Source organism: Lepisosteus platostomus, chromosome 4 (assembly GCF_059453375.1).
Source record: "Lepisosteus platostomus isolate fLepPlt1 chromosome 4, fLepPlt1.hap1, whole genome shotgun sequence".
Lineage (NCBI taxonomy): Eukaryota > Metazoa > Chordata > Actinopteri > Semionotiformes > Lepisosteidae > Lepisosteus > Lepisosteus platostomus.
Genome location: NC_142614.1, coordinates 12,244,064 through 12,261,256, shown reverse-complemented (window position 1 = coordinate 12,261,256; position 17,193 = coordinate 12,244,064). Strand labels below are relative to the sequence as shown.

The 17,193-nt window shown below is 48.1% G+C and overlaps 2 protein-coding genes and 1 long non-coding RNA gene across 3 annotated transcripts; all 3 read right to left on the bottom strand.

Annotated features, from left to right (window-relative positions):
* Positions 1-5,307: 5,307 nt before the first annotated feature.
* LOC148672674 (zona pellucida sperm-binding protein 4-like) lies at positions 5,308-7,309 on the bottom strand. The gene is made up of 9 exons (XM_088628532.1): positions 7,076-7,309; positions 6,806-6,993; positions 6,629-6,726; positions 6,426-6,553; positions 6,158-6,347; positions 5,922-6,069; positions 5,765-5,840; positions 5,532-5,657; positions 5,308-5,454 (listed from the first exon to the last, which is right to left on the bottom strand). Exons 1-9 carry the CDS (start codon positions 7,287-7,289, stop codon positions 5,324-5,326), a joined length of 1,299 nt encoding a protein of 432 aa, XP_088484658.1. The 5' UTR covers positions 7,290-7,309; the 3' UTR covers positions 5,308-5,323.
* A 2,566-nt stretch (positions 7,310-9,875) lies between these two features.
* Positions 9,876-10,349, bottom strand: LOC148672673 (uncharacterized). Its single transcript, XR_015935854.1, has 2 exons — positions 10,137-10,349; positions 9,876-10,019 (listed from the first exon to the last, which is right to left on the bottom strand). It is a non-coding gene; the product is annotated as an uncharacterized LOC148672673 (long non-coding RNA).
* A 2,818-nt stretch (positions 10,350-13,167) lies between these two features.
* Positions 13,168-15,145, bottom strand: LOC148672672 (zona pellucida sperm-binding protein 4-like). The gene is made up of 9 exons (XM_088628507.1): positions 14,932-15,145; positions 14,663-14,850; positions 14,486-14,583; positions 14,283-14,410; positions 14,015-14,204; positions 13,782-13,929; positions 13,625-13,700; positions 13,392-13,517; positions 13,168-13,314 (listed from the first exon to the last, which is right to left on the bottom strand). Exons 1-9 carry the CDS (start codon positions 15,143-15,145, stop codon positions 13,184-13,186), a joined length of 1,299 nt encoding a protein of 432 aa, XP_088484633.1. The 3' UTR covers positions 13,168-13,183.
* Between the last annotated feature and the right edge of the window lie 2,048 nt (positions 15,146-17,193).

Genomic DNA, 17,193 nt, shown 5'->3' with positions numbered 1-17,193 from the left:
AATGGGGTTCAGGTTTGCCGACAGAGAAAGCAGATTCTCACGGAACAAACTCCGTGTCCGCTCGTACTGAGGAGCCCGGATAGAGCGCGAGAGTCGGGGAAGATCAGAGCAGCGATCAGGAAACAGCGCCGAGCCTGTTGAAAACTGTCCGAATAGGACCGGTGATGTTTTACGTATTCTTTTATTTCATGTTTCAATTTTCTCCGGCTGAGTCAGTGCGTTCTGTTGTAATTACGCATTACGATCCAATTTCTACCTTAAATTGCATCATGTCGTCCCAGTTCTGGCTGTGAAGACGTCCAGGGGGTGCACTTCGTAACCTTTCTTGAGGATTTTGAGAAAATACAAATGTAAAACTACAGCAAAATCCAGTCCACTTCAAGCTAGGATTAAATCGCTGCTGATAATGTATTCTTAGTCAAATATGTTTTTGCCTTACTGTTAAATCACATAGGGCATTATGACATTATAGAAAATGTAGGCAGGCCTTTCAATCTGTAGTTTTCTTATCTTACATTTCGTTTGACATGAATCCTAAATCCACTCAAATTACGTCTTAATTTGCACTACAAGTGTGATTTCAGATCAATGAACTGATTAGTCGTGTTGCAGAGACAAACCCGCTACATTAGCGAATGAGACAGTGTCGCGTAAGCAGGCGTGTGATCGAGAAGCCTGCGATGTTGGCGCTAATGAAGGAGCTGCAGACAGATGAGAGAACACGTGTACTCTGTGCCTGCGGGCTGAAATCGCACACATTAAGAAAATAAGTTTGATATTTTCGACATTTGGCACAGCCAGCAGCCATTTCACTCTGCAGCTCACAACTGGCAGCCCACTAAAGCTGAGCAGGTGTGAGCCTGGTCAGTACCTGGATGGGAGAGCTCCTGGGAACAACTAAGGTCACTGCCGGAAGAGGTGTTAGTGGGGCCAGCAGGGGGCGCTAACCCTGTGGTCCATGTGGGTCCTAATGCCCCAGTATAGCAATGAGGACACTAGACTGTAAACAGGCGCCGTCCTTCGGCTGAGACGTAAAACCGAGGTCCTGACTCGCTGTGGTCATTAAAAATCCCAGGGCGTCTCTCTAAAAGAATCATGGCCTCCTAATAATCCCCATCTGTGAATCTTCTCCCCCCTGAGAGCTGGTGTGTGGTGAGCATTCTGGCGCACCACCAGGTGGTGGAGGGGAGTCCACATTACCAGAAAAGCGTTATACAAGTGGAAGTAAATAATTGAAGTATTACTTCAGAATAATTACTACATATGCTGGTGGTTCAAAATACAATTTGAAAGAGGTCAGTCTTATTGCATGTTCAGCAGGGTTTAATCTTTAAAAGTTCTTCTTCTTCTTCTTCTTCTTTTTCACAGCCTTAGTCCCAGACTGTCCTGGGGTCAGCTGCTTTGGTTGCTCTTCTCCATTTGTCTCTGTCGAGCACATCTTCCTCACTCACTTCACATACCTCCATATCTTTTCTCACACAATCTATCCATCTCTTTCTAGGCCTGCCTCTTCCTCTGTTACCTTCCACCTCAAATTCCATTACCCTCTTTGTTACTTCCTCAACGTCCCTCCTCATGATATGTCCATACCACCGTAACCTCGCTTCTCGCATCTTCTCAACCACATCCACCACCCTACATCGTCTACGGATTTCTTCATTTCTGATCTTATCCTTCATTGAAATCTGCAGAATCCATCTCAACATCCTCATTTCAGTTCTTCTCATCAAGTTCTCTTCCCTCTTTCCAACTGCCAAGCATTCAGCTCCATATAGTAATACAGGTCTAATCACAGTCTTGTACATTTTGCACTTTAACTTTCTGGGAATTTTCCTGTCACAGATTATTCCAGTTATTTCTCTCCACTTGTTCCATCCAGCTTTCACTCTTTGTTTTACTGCCTCCAGTGTTTCTCCTCCCTTTACCAGTTTTGATCCAAGGTATTTAAAGTCATCAACTTGTTTCAGTTTTCCTCCATTTGTCTCCTCAACATTGGTCATAGTATCTCCTCTTCTCTCCATTACCATTATTTCAGATTTTTCTGCATTCATTTTCAGTCCACCCTTTTCCAGACTCCTCTGCCATTTGAACACTTTCTCCTGTAGTTCTACTTCTGAGTCTGCCATCAGTGCCACATCATCAGCAAAGATGAGTTCCCAAGGCACTTCTGTTCTTACCTCCTCTGTCAGTGTGTCAATAATGTTTATGAAAAGGAAAGGACTTAGTGCTGATCCTTGGTGTACTCCAACTGTGATTTCAAACTCTTTTGTCTCTCCCTGTTGTGTTATCATCTTTGTAGTTGTATCTCTATAGGTTGCTTGAACTAACTTCACCATGCTTTCTGGTACTCCTTTCTTCCTCAAGCACCAATACACCACCTCTCTGGGCACACGGTCATATGCCTTCTCCAAGTCCAGAAAGGCCACATACAGCTTTTTCCCTTTCTCTAGTGTCTTCTCCTGTAACTGTCTCATCACAAAAATGGCATCTGTTGTGCTTTTCCCCGCTGAGAATCCAAATTGTGAGTTGTGGATCCTGATTATCTTCCTGAGTCTCTTGTCCAGAATTTTTTCCAGGATTTTCAATCCATGTTCCAGAAGTTTTATTCCTCTATAGTTTTTACACTCCATTGGGTCTCCTTTCTCCTTGTAGATGGTAACCATACTGCTTTTTGTCCATTCTTCTGGAATTCTCTCTTCCTTTGCAATATTGTTTAGCAATCTCGTCAGCCACTGAATCCCCTCTTCATCGAGGTTCTTAAAGTGTTCTGCTGCTATTCCTGATGGTCCAGTTGCTTTGCCCACTTTCATCTCTTTGATAGCTTCTGTCACTTCCTTTACTGAAATTTCTTGGATTGGTCCACACACTACGTCTGCCTCCACTAGGTTCTCCCTCTCATTTTCTACATTTAACAGATTTTTGAAGTACTCCAGCCATCTTTGCTTGATCTGTTCTTGTTTAATCAAGACTCTGCCTTCTCCATCCTTGAGTACCGCCACCCGGATAATATCTTTTTTCTGTCTCGCTCTATGTTTAGCAATCTTGTAGATTTGGTCCTCTCCTTCCTTTGTTTCAAGTTTCTCATACCATTCTTTCCAGGCTCTTTCCTTTGCTCTTGCTACACTTCTTTTTGCTACCTTCTTTAGTCTCTTATATTCTTGTAATTCTCCAGTGCCATCTTTCAGTGCCTTGTATGCTTTTTTCTTTTCCTTCAGTGTTTCCTGAACTTCCATATCCCACCACCACTCTTCATTTTCCCTCGGTCTGCCTCCTCTTGTCTTTCCACAAACCCTGGTAGCAGCCTCTTCTAGGATGTGGCTCATCTCAGTCCACTCTTCTTCAACTGAAGGCTCCTCTGTTTCCTCTGTGTTGTTTTTCATTTCTTTCACCAGCCTGTTGAAATCTACTTTGTTTTCTCTCAGTTTCCACACTTTTGTTCGTGCTGGGTGTTTCCTCTGCCTTATTCTTCGCTCCTTCAATATTGTGATGTCCATCACCAGTAGCCTGTGTTGTCTGGTAACAGCCTCATAGGGCAGGACTTTAGCATCTTGGACTTTCGCTCTATCAATTCTTCTCACTAATATGTAATCTATTTGGGTATCATGGCCTCCACTCCTGTATGTCACCTTTTGCTCATAATTCTTCGTGAACCCTGTGTTCACTGCAAACAATTCAAGAGCTTGGAGTGTTTCTAGTAGCCTTCCTCCTTCTTCATTTCTCTCTCCTAGCCCTCTCTGACCATGTTCATCTGGATAATCTGGGCATTTCTCTCCTAAATGTGCATTGAAGTCTCCTCCAATTACCACCATTTCATTTCCTGGGATTCTGCTAACCACTTCTTCGAGATCTTCCAAAAAGCTATCCTTTTCCTCCTGTGGTCTTCCTACCTGTGGTGCATATACAGAGATGATATTCCATAACCCACTCTCAAAAGCCACCTGTACATTGATAATCCTGTCTGAGTGTCTAACCACCCTCACTATCTTGTCTGCTAGGTCTTTGCACACTATCACACCCACTCCATTCATTTTGGTACTCTTTCCAGCATATAGAATCTTGTATCCCTCTCCTAGGTGTCTTGAGCTGTTTCCTTTCCACTTGGTTTCTTGCACACACAAGATCTCCACTTTTCTCCTTGCCATAGTTTCAACCAATTCTCTCCCTCTCCCTGTCATGGTGCCAACATTCCAACTCCCCACTCTCATTGACTTAACATTCCTTCCAGGCCCCTTCACCTTGTTTCTTTTCTGTAGCCCCCACTCTACAGTTTTCCCCACAGTAGCATAATTTCCATTAGTACCCTGTTGGGACACAGCACTAATGGCGGACGTTGTTAACCCGGGCCCCGGCCGATCCGGTATGTGCTTTGTGTTCTTTGCAACCATGGTTTTGGCAAGATGGTTTTACGTCGGATGCCCTTCCTGACACAACCCTTTTAGTCGCCTCTTACGACAGGCAGGGATACCCAGGAGGTATTCTGATCCCCCTCCCGAGGGAATTAATCTTTAAAAGTTAATGCCTCATTTTTCTTTCAGACAAGGGATTCCTAATCACGTAGTGAATTGAGATTGGTCAAAAATCCCCAAGTTGTCAAAGGTTTCTCTCCTAGCTTTTAACAGGATTAAAAAAAAATTCTCCAATTGTAGTAGAGGCAAATATTGCTCAAAATATTTGCAATGCCAATAAACTGTTTGGATTGCAATATTCAATTGCATGATTGATCACTGATTCTAGACATTTTACACCCGTCACTAACCCCCCTTGAAATCATGTCATTTAGGTGATCATGAATGTTTTTATTTTTGAGTGAAAAACTTGATTTTATTTTTATAATAATTTATGGACCAGTGTCTCCCAACTGACCTCGCAGGTACCCCAAGTCCAATCCCGCCACTTCCATTTCTCTTCAGAGAGTAGAAGCCAAGACCACAGATTATTCCGCTCTAAAGCCACTTCCTGGATTGCGTGACATCAGTCCTGTGTGAGGAGCAGGCAGTATTGCTGCAGTAAGTGGAGGTACAAAGTCAGTTCCCCTACAGTCGCTGCAAGGGGAACAGCACCGCCCCCGGCTCCAAGCAGCACCTGCAGTATTAATTACCTTCCTCAGTGGTCAGATTACCAAGACGAAGGAGGTGGTTCTGGAAGAGGTTTCAGAGCTGGATGCAGAAAAGCCCTCTTACTGCAATAATCATTACATTGAGCTGTTAAGCAGTGTTTTTGCCACCATTCCTTCTAGAAAGAAGCAGCTGTAAGCGTCTTAGTCATCATTAAGAAAGTGAAAAAGAAAAAGGCTGAGGAGGACCAGAGTTCACTTCTCCCTTTATTATGCTCCAGTTACAGCTTTGTTCTGTGTACAAGGTCTGAATCTCCACACAGCTACCAGCAGCAGAGCAGAGACCACAAGCACAGTGGAGGCAGCTACTGCCAGCAAGCCATAGCTGAAGACCTGGGGCACTGAGGAGAGAGCAGGCAGCAGTCAGTACACAGCCAGAGCAACACGCCAACACCGCTCACACAGTGGAGCCTCTCACCTTCAGACCAGAGCCGATGCGCTTCACCCTGGGCTGGGAGCTCAGAGGCAGTCAGGATCACTTCTCCACTAGAGACCACTGCAGTGTCTTTGGAGGAGCCCCCGCGTGCTGCAGCAGCTGCCCTTCCTAGAAGAGGAACAGAAGAACTGCTGGGAGGACTGACGACCAGGATTCAGCAGCCAACAGGTACCCCTCAGCTGGAGCACTGGAGCCGACATGCGACAGGTACTCACTCCTCCTGCTGCAGGTTGGGACACAGCGGTCAGTAGCAGTCGGCTGGCACACTGCTGCACTGCAGTGGATGTAGACCTGGAGAGAGCAGAGCAGGGGTGAGAGAAGGTCAGCTGCCCTCGGGGATCAAGCTGGTGCCTCCCAGCCATGGCTCCTTACCGTCTCCTTCAGGGGGAGCTGGGAGGCAGGGTCCACAAAAGTGAACATCCGGACCATGAAGCGCTGGTAGTGCGTTGGGTACAGCAGCCCTGAGGAGCCGCCCACAGGGATCAGAGTGGTCTGGTAGTTATCATCTCTGTATGGGCACCTGCAGCAGGAGGAGGAGAAGGGTGAGAGCTCTGCCAGCAGGGGTCAGCAGTGGGGAATCCAGCAAGAGCTACAGGAGGACAGGTTACCCAGCAACCAGGAGGCTCCACTGGGGCTGGCTCAGAGGGCTTGGGGTGGAAGTGGCCCAGCAGTCTCCCAGCATCAGGACAATATTGGGATCCGTCCTCTGCAAGATGTGAACCTCCACATACACAGGATCCTGCAGGACCTTGGTCACAGGGTAGTCACCCTCACTGTAGTAGGAGTCATACTGCTCTCCTGAGGAGGAGGAGGGAGCTTTAGCACTATTTCACCCTGCAGGGCAGCCGAGCAGAGCTGAAGGCTCAGCACAGGTACCTCTTGCCAGTTGGAGCTCCACACGGAGAGGTCCTGGGGACACTGCTGGAGGGGGTGGAGAGACTGTATAGACCACTGCCTGCAGAGGAACCAGCTCATCATCTGCATACCTGCACTGGAAGAACAGCCTACAGGAAGAAGCCAGCCATCAGGAACTGGCACAGGCCGAGGGGAGCCGAGGAAGGAGAAGGCAACCTGCCCACCTGTAGGCACTGTCCCTCGTGATGGAGCCATCAGGTCCCGGCCTCACCTCGAAGCTGGAGTTCATCAGGTTCTCATACACTACAGCACCAGCCTCCACCTGGAACAGGGGTGGGGACATGACAGGCACAGCCTGCACACACTGGCACTCTGGGAACAAAACACTGGCTGCAACTCACCCTCATCCTGGTGCCACAGGCACTGACTGGGAACTTGAACATGGCAAAGCCAGCAGTGGTGCCAACAGGGCCACAGGCTGCACTGCCACCCCCCAGCAGACTGACCGAGTCCAGGCTCAGCGGAGGGCTGGTGGCATTCCTGGACACCACAACCACAAACTGACCATCCCTGGTGCACTGCACAGTCACTGAGGGGATACAAAGGCTGGATTCAGTCCCATTATAAAAAAAGGAATCCTGCTCTGAAGTGCTCAGGTTACACAAACCCACCATCATTCCCATAGTAGCAGTGCCTCTGGCTTGTCTGATCAAAGCAACAGTTTCCTGCTTCACAGTCGGCTCTCGTGACGGTTGGGTCTCCACACACCACCTTGTCATTATCGCTCACCAGACATTTCTGATTCTGGGCTAGAGCCACATCCAGCAACACAAAAAGCCAGGCACACAGACTCCACACTTTCCCACTGCCCCCAGACTTCTCCATGGCGGAACTCGGAGAGGAACTAGAGGAAAGCCGCGCTCAGCGCCTTAAGTTCTCTCTGCGCGCTGATTGGCTGAGCTCGGCGATTGGACAGCAGCAGGCTGAAGCGGGCGCACGAGGACCTCAGACGCTCTGCGCGTCTCCAGGGTCAGGAATTGAGTCCAGGTGCGCAGATCGCTCTGCTGGTTCCCTCCAGCGTCATTGTTAAGAATTGTCTTCAGCCGTGATGTGGAAACAAGTGAGGAAACAGAACCTCAGCGGTGATTTTTAAATCCAATTAAAATCAGCACTGCTTAAAATTTCACATCTTTGGGCTGCTAATATATTTGGATGTTTGAGCCAGGAATCGTTTGATCTTGCTTTAGCGACTGGTTTAAAGAAACACGACTCGAAACACTGATTCGAAACTGCTTCGATGCATTTGGAGCATAGCGTTACCATACTGTCCACTGCTCCGAAGTCCGTATCGAAAGGCGCGTGACCAGGCTGAACGCGACTTCATGGCGTCACACTGTTTCGAAATGCTTCAAATGTTTTGCCGGGATTCGGCATAGGAAAAATTAAGAGCAAGCTGGTGATCTGGGATCACAACATTTTGACCCAATACACATAAATGGAAAGTACAAAAATATCTCTCTGTTCCCCGATTTGTGATTGGGTGCTACCTGTCATCACCTTATTTGCCACACCCTCGAAAAGTTTTTCACGTTATATAAAGCCTGTCTAAGCCTCGTTTTTTTCGCGAAGTCTTGCCTCAACCTCCTGAGTGCCTTGTACTGAGCCGTGTTCTTCCAGTGAGCCTGTTTTCCTGCCTCCACCTAGTTTCTTTCTTTGACTCCGAGCCTGCCTAGTCCACAGTACCCTGGGAGCTTCTGTTTGAACCTTCGCCTGTACACTGACCTTGATGTGTGAGAATTCATAACAAATAGGATCTCCGCTTCGTAAGAATGATAGCAAATCATAACTTAAAAAGTACTGCACTGAAACCTTTGTGGAAAGCAATTGCAGAAATAAAGATGAAGGTAAAACGCTTAAATCGAGAGCCATCAGTAGCAAGGGAGGTGAGATCAGCAAAGCTGTGAAGATGGGGAAAGTCTGTGCCTGGGTTGTGGACCTCAGGTATGCTTTAATCCGCTTGAGCTCTGAGGAGAGCGGCTACAGGTTGAATTCACACCTCCATTTAGTAAAATACTGGAGAAGCCGCACGGAAAGCAATGCGTTTTAATGCCGGTTATAATCGCTGAACTGCGCTTTCACGCTTTTGTCTGGGTAGGGCCGATTTGCAGGTATACGGCATGTGTACAATTGCGGCAAACGAGAATCTGCTAACTTCTAGCAAGAAAAACCTCGAATAGTCGACGTCTCTAGCTTGACAATGGGTCATGTCTACCGTTTGTTAGTTAATTGGATGTAACGGAGCCCAAACCAAATGAAATACATAGGATTACATTTTATGCATTTTTACAATGGCTGGTTTCGGCGTTCCCCTCTTTCGAGATCTCTTATCCCGATTTTCTTTTCTACGCTTCAGAACAAATTACGATCTCAATGCTAATGGGCCATTTTCGGACATTAGTATCATCCTCAGCTGCAACAGAAAGAGGTAGCAGAAGGAATTTTCCACTCGCATCTCAACATGATGCATCATGTTCGAGTGACACAGGAAGCTGGAGCGGCGGTTTTCAGCTATCGGTTACATCTCTTCTGCTCATGCAAGCTAATTTTGTTTAGGCTCTTGTCTTAGCCTGTACTGTCTATTAGAACGAAATCCTAAGTACAATACTGTTTAGAAAAATCTAAACTCCATCCGTATAGTTTGATAATACTGTAGAGCCATGCGCACGCAGGGCGGGCTGGAAAGAGCGCTTGGGGGGCGGGACTAGGGGACTGTACTGTATATAGGGGGATAGAGGCTGGAAACAGGCTCCTCCCTTCGTGTCTGGTAGTGTAGGTGTACCTTTCCCCGCTTCTGATTAACCTCTTCTCCCGAGTCCTACGCCCGCTCCATTCGGTACCGAACGCCGCGGTCGTACCAAAACATTTTCACCTCATAACGAAGTAAGAAAGTCAGATCCCTCCATAAAATCAAAGAAAACGAGAACCATATCAGGCGTCTCAGTTACCATAAAGAGCCCCACATAGCAACACCAGAAACGTGGCTGCCTTGTGGCTCTCCTCTACCCTTCATAAAGGATGCTGTGTCAACTAGAACCTGAATTAGAAGCAAAAATCAACCGTCCATGTGCTGCTGGCAGGGACCTGTAACAGGCTGGAGTCCAGGCTGCTCCCATGCATGAGTACTACAGCAGCCATCATCAGCTGCAGAGAAGCTCCCCACCCATAGCATCTACTCTACAGAGTGGAGCTGCAGTTTAATGCTTAGCACCTGCACAAGAAAGGCTGTCAGACTAGCTGAAAGCCACTGGAGCCAGTGCAGTAACAGCCCAAGCCCACCCTCTGCCCACAGTGCTTGTGGCAAAGACACTGAACAGGGTAGCATGATGAGAACATGAGAGGTCAGTACATTAAACAGGTGTCAAGGTCTATTGCACTGGATTAAGAAAGGAACAAGTATCACACAGAGTTCTCAATCCCTCCTTTATTTCTCCATCACAGTCAGCTCAGTGGATTTGCTCTGCAGTCTCCTGTAAAGGACAGGCCCCAGCACAGCCACACAGACCAGCCCCACCACTGTCCCCAGAGCAGCCAGGATCTCAGGCTCAGCAGACACTCCTGGAAAGAGAGGACAGGTTAGCTCACACTGCTCTACCATAGAGATGCTTTTAGACCAGTTCAGTCCCACTGAGACTCCAGTCAGTATACAGGTTGGGTACTAAAGGCTTCCTCTACCTGTTACATCACCTTCCTCCTGTGCTCTCAGCTGAGACCTCTGACCTTCCACCTCTGCTGGGCGGTCAGCCTGCTCTTCCAGTACAAACAGAGGACCAACTGTGGCATCGCCTTCCCACTCAGCAGCTGCAACTGGAAGGAATTCTGGATTGAAATACCTACAGCGCTGCAGAAGACAGCATTCACTCTCACATAAGCCTGACCAGGACTTAAGGAGCATGTTGGAGGGAAGGACACCCTTTGGAACAGCACACCACTAAAATATGAAGCTATGATGTCAAAGCCGGACACCCTACCGTCAGTGAACTACGACACGCCTGCAGCTCGGACTCGAAGATCAGGACCTGCGCCGCGTCGTCTTGCCTTGTGGCCGCACAGCCTCCCAGACTGACGTCCGAGGAGTTGATCAGCTGACCGGTACCGAACAGGTCTCTCCTGACTTGCACCACGATTTGACTCTCCCCGCACGCTACCGACACAGCCCGCACGAGCGGCGTATCCTGCTGTGGAAACCGAGGAATTTTGTAAAACACAGCCCCCTTGTGCGTGATACCGGTTCGCCGTCCGGGAGCTGAGCGCCATGTAGCGGCGTCACAGAAACGCCCGAACACCAAGAAGCTGAAGAGAGAAATGCCCGAAACCCACATTTTACTTCCCACAGAGAACAAATCCATGATACCTACTGTTTGCCAAGTACGTCTTTTTAAAGGCACACAGATATTCTCTCTTAATGGGGTTCAGGTTTGCCGACAGAGAAAGCAGATTCTCACGGAACAAACTCCGTGTCCGCTCGTACTGAGGAGCCCGGATAGAGCGCGAGAGTCGGGGAAGATCAGAGCAGCGATCAGGAAACAGCGCCGAGTCTGTTGAAAACTGTCTGAATAGGAACCGGTGATGTTTTACGTATTCTTTTATTTCATGTTTCCATTTTCTCCGGCTGAGTCAGTACGTTCTGTTGTAATTACGCATTGTGATCCAATTTCTACCTTAAATATCGTCCCAGTGCTGGCTGTGAAGACGTCCAGGGGGTGCACTTCGTAACCTTTCTTGAGGATTTTCAGAAAATTAAAATGTAAAATACAGCAAAATTCAGTCCACTTCACGCTAGGACTAAATCGCTGCTGATAACGTATTCTTAGTCAAATATGTTTTTGGCTTACTGTTAAATCACATCGGACATTATAGAAAATGTAGGCAGGCCTTTCAATGTGTAGTTTTATCTTACATTTCGTTTAACATGAATCCTAAATCCACTCAAATTACGTTTTAATTTGCACTACACGTGATTTCAGATCAATGAACTGATTAGTCGCGAGACAAACCCGCTACATCAGAGAATCAGAAAGCGAATGAGACAGTATCGCGTAAGCAGGCGTGTGATCGAGAAGCCTGCGATGTTGGCGCTAATGAAGGAGCTGCAGACAGACGAGAGAACACGTGTATTCTGTGCCTGCGGGCTGAAATCGCACACATTAAGAAAATAAGTTTGCACTTCGACATTTAAAGCTTTTGTACTGCTTTAGAATAATTTCCACGTACGCTGGTGGTATAAAATACAATTTGAAAGAGGTCAGTCTTATTGCACGTTCAGTAAGGTTTAATCTTTAAAGTTAATGCCTCGTTTTTCTTTCAGACGAGGGCTTCCGAATCACGTAGTGAATTGAGATTGGGGATTTTTGACCAAAGGTTCCTCTTCGAGCTTTTAACAGGAAGAAAAGTCTCTCAAATTGTAATCGAAGGAAATAATAATAATAATAATAATAATTGCTTACACTTATATAGCGCTTTTCTGGACACTCCACTCAAAGCGCTTTACAGGTAATGGGGACTCCCCTCCACCACCACCAATGTGCAGCATCCACCTGGATGATGCGACGGCAGCCATAGTGCGCCAGAACGCTCACCACACATCAGCTATCAGTGGGGAGGAGAGCAGAGTAATGTAGCCAATTCATAGAGGGGGATTATTAGGAGGCCATGATTAGTAAGAGCCAATTGGAAATTTGGCCAGGACACCGGGGTTACACCCCTACTCTTTTCGAGAAGCGCCCTGGGATTTTTAATGACCACAGAGAGTCAGGACCTCGGTTTTACGTCTCATCCGAAGGACGGCGCCTGTTTACAGTATAGTGTCCCCGTCACTATACTGGGGCATTAGGACCCACATGGACTGCAGGGTGAGCGCCCCCCGCTGGCCCCACTAACACCTCTTCCAGCAGCAACCTTAGTTTTTCCCAGGAGGTCTCCCATCCAGGTACTGACCAGGCTCACACCTGCTTAGTTTCAGTGGGTTGCCAGTTGTGAGTTGCAGGGTGATATGGCTGCTGGCTAAATATTGCCGAAAATACTTGCAATGCCAATAATCTGTGCTGATCGCAATATTCAATTGCATGATTAATCACCAATTCCAACTTTTTACACTAGACATACAGATGACCAAAGTTTAGTAATACTGCCCACTGCACCTCCCCCATCACTAATTCCCTTTCAAATGGGACTTTTGTGATCAATAATGTCGATGTTTACAAGTGAAACTCGAACTACTTTATTTATATATTTGTTCATGGATCCGTATCTCCCAAATGACCTCCCAGGTACCCCAAGTCTAATCCCGCCACCTCCCTCTCTCTTCAGAGAGTAGAAGCCAAGACCACAGATTATTCCACTCTAAAGCCACTTCCTGGATTGCGTGACATCAGTCCTGTGTGAGGAGCAGGCAGTATTGCTGCAGTAAGTGGAGGTACGAAGTCAGTTCCCCTACAGTCGCTGCAAGGGGAACAGCACTGTCCCCGACTCCAAGCAGCACCTGCAGTATTAATTACCTTCCTCAGTGGTCAGATTACCAAGACGAAGGAGGTGGTTCTGGAAGAGGTTTCAGAGCTGGATGCAGAAAAGCCCTCTTAGTGCAATAATCATTACATTGAGCTGTTAAGCAGTGTTTTTGCCACCATTCCTTCTAGAAAGAAGCAGCTGTAAGCATCTTAGACATCATTAAGAGAGTGAAAAAGAAAAAGGCTGAGGAGGACCAGAGTTCACTTCTCCCTTTATTATGCTCCTGTTACAGCTTTGTTCTGTGTACAAGGTCTGAATCTCCACACAGCTACCAGCAGCAGAGCAGAGACCACAAGCACAGTGGAGGCAGCTACTGCCAGCAAGCCATAGCTGAAGACCTGGGGCACTGAGGAGAGAGCAGGCAGCAGTCAGTACACAGCCAGAGCAACACGCCAACACCGCTCACACAGTGGAGCCTCTCACCTTCAGACCAGAGCCGATGCGCTTCACCCTGGGCTGGGAGCTCAGAGGCAGTCAGGATCACCTCTCCACTAGAGACCACTGCAGTGTCTTTGGAGGAGCCCCCGCGTGCTGCAGCAGCTGCCCTTCCTGGAAGAGGAACAGAAGAACTGCTGGGAGGACTGACGACCAGGATTCAGCAGCCAACAGGTACCCCTCAGCTGGAGCACTGGAGCCGACATGCGACAGGTACTCACTCCTCCTGCTGCAGGTTGGGACACAGCGGTCAGTAGCAGTCGGCTGGCACACTGCTGCACTGCAGTGGATGTAGACCTGGAGAGAGCAGAGCAGGGGTGAGAGAAGGTCAGCTGCCCTCGGGGATCAAGCTGGTGCCTCCCAGCCATGGCTCCTTACCGTCTCCTTCAGGGGGAGCTGGGAGGCAGGGTCCACAAAAGTGAACATCCGGACCATGAAGCGCTGGTAGTGCGTTGGGTACAGCAGCCCTGAGGAGCCGCCCACAGGGATCAGAGTGGTCTGGTAGTTGTCATCTCTGTATGGGCACCTGCAGCAGGAGGAGAAGGGTGAGAGCTCTGCCAGCAGGGGTCAGCAGTGGGGAATCCAGCAAGAGCTACAGGAGGACAGGTTACCCAGCAACCAGGAGGCTCCACTGGGGCTGGCTCAGAGGGCTTGGGGTGGAAGTGGCCCAGCAGTCTCCCAGCGTCAGGACAATATTGGGATCCGTCCTCTGCAAGATGTGAACCTCCACATACACAGGATCCTGCAGGACCTTGGTCACAGGGTAGTCACCCTCACTGTAGTAGGAGTCATACTGCTCTCCTGAGGAGGAGGAGGGAGCTTTAGCACTATTTCACCCTGCAGGGCAGCCGAGCAGAGCTGAAGGCTCAGCACAGGTACCTCTTGCCAGTTGGAGCTCCACACGGAGAGGTCCTGGGGCCACTGCTGGAGGGGGTGGAGAGACCGTATAGACCACTGCCTGCAGAGGAACCAGCTCATCATCTGCATACCTGCACTGGAAGAACAGCCTGCAGGAAGAAGCCAGCCATCAGGAACTGGCACAGGCCGAGGGGAGCCGAGGAAGGAGAAGGCAACCTGCCCACCTGTAGGCACTGTCCCTTGTGATGGAGCCATCAGGTCCCGACCTCACCTCGAAGCTGGAGTTCATCAGGTTCTCATACACTACAGCACCAGCCTCCACCTGGAACAGGGGTGGGGACATGACAGGCACAGCCTGCACACACTGGCACTCTGGGAACAAGACACTGGCTGCAACTCACCCTCATCCTGGTGCCACAGGCACTGACTGGGAACTTGAACATGGCAAAGCCAGCAGTGGTGCCAACAGGGCCACAGGCTGCACTGCCACCCCCCAGCAGACTGACCGAGTCCAGGCTCAGCGGAGGGCTGGTGGCATTCCTGGACACCACAACCACAAACTGACCATCCCTGGTGCACTGCACAGTCACTGAGGGGATACAAAGGCTGGATTCAGTCCCATTATAAAAAAGGAATCCTGCTCTGAAGTGCTCAGGTTACACAAACCCACCATCATTCCCATAGTAGCAGCGCCTCTGGCTTGTCTGATCAAAGCAACAGTTTCCTGCTTCACAGTCGGCTCTCGTGACGGTCGGGTCTCCACACACCACCTTGTCATTATCGCTCACCAGGCATTTCTGATTCTGGGCTAGAGCCACATCCAGCAGCACAAAAAGCAAAGCACACAGACTCCACACTTTCCCACTGACCCCAGACTTCTCCATGGTGGAACTCGGAGAGGAACTAGAGGAAAGCCGCGCTCAGCGCCTTAAGTTCTCTCTGCGCGCTGATTGGCTGAGCTCGGCGATTGGACAGCAGCAGGCTGAAGCGGGCGCACGAGGACCTCAGACCCTCTACACGTCTCCAGGGTCAGGAACTGAGTCCGGGTGCGCAGATTGTTCTGCTGTTTTTTTTCGGTATCATTCGATATGTAGATGGCAATTTTTATTTCTCATGGTATTGGAAATCTGTGCATAATAGATTAATTTTTGCCTTACTTTTTGCTTGTATTTTGTCACCCAGTAGACCCTGGTGATTAAATTACCTATAAAAAAGTTTAGCAAAGAGATTAAAATAAAAAAAAACATAAAAACAGAAATAGAAAAACTGTCGATAAAAGTAGCACACCCAACATTTTTTTTCCATCTTTTCCCTTCTACTTCATGTTTTTACTACTGTGGTCTTTATAATGAATATACTGTTACGTTATTCTAATATTTTATTTTGAGGCTTTTTATAAAATAATAATACACATTTAATGCTTGATTCTCGGGTAAGCAGTGTGCTATGTCTGGTTCAGCTGTCTTTGACTTTGTGGTAGTTTCGCTTTCCCCAGCAGTTTTGCAGCGCTTTGAGAAGGTGTAGCAATTGCAATTTCTTCCCAACAGAGGGCGGCGCGGTCACAGCCTTTCGACAAACTCACTCTGAAGCACTTGATTGTTACCTTATGTTCTTCCTACGCAGCCCTCAGCGCGTGTGTTATTATTCCCAATGTGTTTATTTGTGCGTTGCACTGTTTCAAGCAGTAGCACTGTGTGTTGGAACATAACAGAACAAAACAGATGGCTTCCTGTCATAAAACCACGTTTTGTTTACATCTCCATAAAATCTTGTTTCAATGAGAAGTTAATAATTCCTTTCACTTAAATAATGCTGTTCTAGACACTCACACTCCAGGCATAGACTCTCCCCTCCACCATCACCAATGTACAGCCCCTCCTGGATGACAGCCACAGGGCGCCAGTACGCTCCCCACACACCAGCTGTCTGCTTAGGGGAGCAGAGTGATGAATCCAGTTCACAGATCGGGTGTATGATTGGTAAAGGCCAGGGGAAAATTTGGCCTGAACACCCCTCCTCTTTTTGAGAAATGCCCTGGAATTCTTAATTACCACAGAAAATCAGGATCTAAGTTCAACGTCTCTTCCAAAGGACGGCACCTTTTTATAGTGTAGTGTCCCCGTCACTATCCTGTGGCGTTAGGACCCACACAGACCGCGGGGTGAATACCACCTAGTGGTCCCACTAACACCTCTTCGAACAGCAACCAACACACTTGGTTCTTTTTGATGTGATGAAAACAACGGGTGCAATTCGTTTTGGTGCAATCTTCTTCTAACGTTCACGAGAAGATCAAAGTTACTCATTTCAAAGAGGTCTTTGCTGGAGATGCAGAAAATGTACCAGAAATCTGTTCAATTTACAGATCTGGTGGTCGTGACCCCTCTGTATTTGCGTCATACTCCGAAAAGGAAGGCGCTCTTTTGAAATGTAAAACATCCACTCCACAGGGCTCAAATTGCACAAAACGCAAACCAGTTGTTTTCATCACATCCAGTAATTAAATGTACGGAGTGTGTTAGTACCTTTAAACAGCCTTGTAGACGGTCACGTGATTATCCGAAAACCCAAGGTGCTATATATCTCGTTAACGAAAGCAGCACAAACGCTATTTTCAAAGGTAAGACCCGGCAGAAATGCAGCACTAACGAATGAGGTTGGTTAAATCGTCTGTGCAGTTTGTAGCGGGGGCAACTTCATGGAGCTAGTTCAGCGTCGGAGTCGGAGTCAGCCAGCAGACATAGTAGCAACAAAAGAACAAGTAATAGGTTTATTCCATGCTGAAAAAAGAAGAAAGAAAATACAACGTTTCGACCGTGGAGCCTTCTTCAGGTGTGACACCTTAGACACACCAGGATCTGCGTCTGTGTCTGGAAGGTTGCCGGTTCAAATCCCGTACCCGGTAGAGGAATCCGTCTCTGGTGATCTGGTG

What these genes read in the sequence shown, in the direction of transcription:
- LOC148672674 (XM_088628532.1), bottom strand. Translation starts at nt 7,289, where the DNA reads ATGGAGAAGTCTGGGGGCAGTGGGAAAGTGTGGAGTCTGTGTGCCTGG. An exon ending in CTGCTACTATGGGAATGATG is followed by an intron (nt 6,994 to 7,075) that starts GTGGGTTTGTGT and finishes GTATCCCCTCAG; the next exon opens with TGACTGTGCAGTGCACCAGG. An exon ending in ACGAGGGACAGTGCCTACAG is followed by an intron (nt 6,554 to 6,628) that starts GTGGGCAGGTTG and finishes TTCTTCCTGTAG; the next exon opens with GCTGTTCTTCCAGTGCAGGT.
- LOC148672672 (XM_088628507.1), bottom strand. Translation starts at nt 15,145, where the DNA reads ATGGAGAAGTCTGGGGTCAGTGGGAAAGTGTGGAGTCTGTGTGCTTTG. An exon ending in CTGCTACTATGGGAATGATG is followed by an intron (nt 14,851 to 14,931) that starts GTGGGTTTGTGT and finishes GTATCCCCTCAG; the next exon opens with TGACTGTGCAGTGCACCAGG. An exon ending in CCTGTGGCACCAGGATGAGG is followed by an intron (nt 14,584 to 14,662) that starts GTGAGTTGCAGC and finishes CCCCTGTTCCAG; the next exon opens with GTGGAGGCTGGTGCTGTAGT.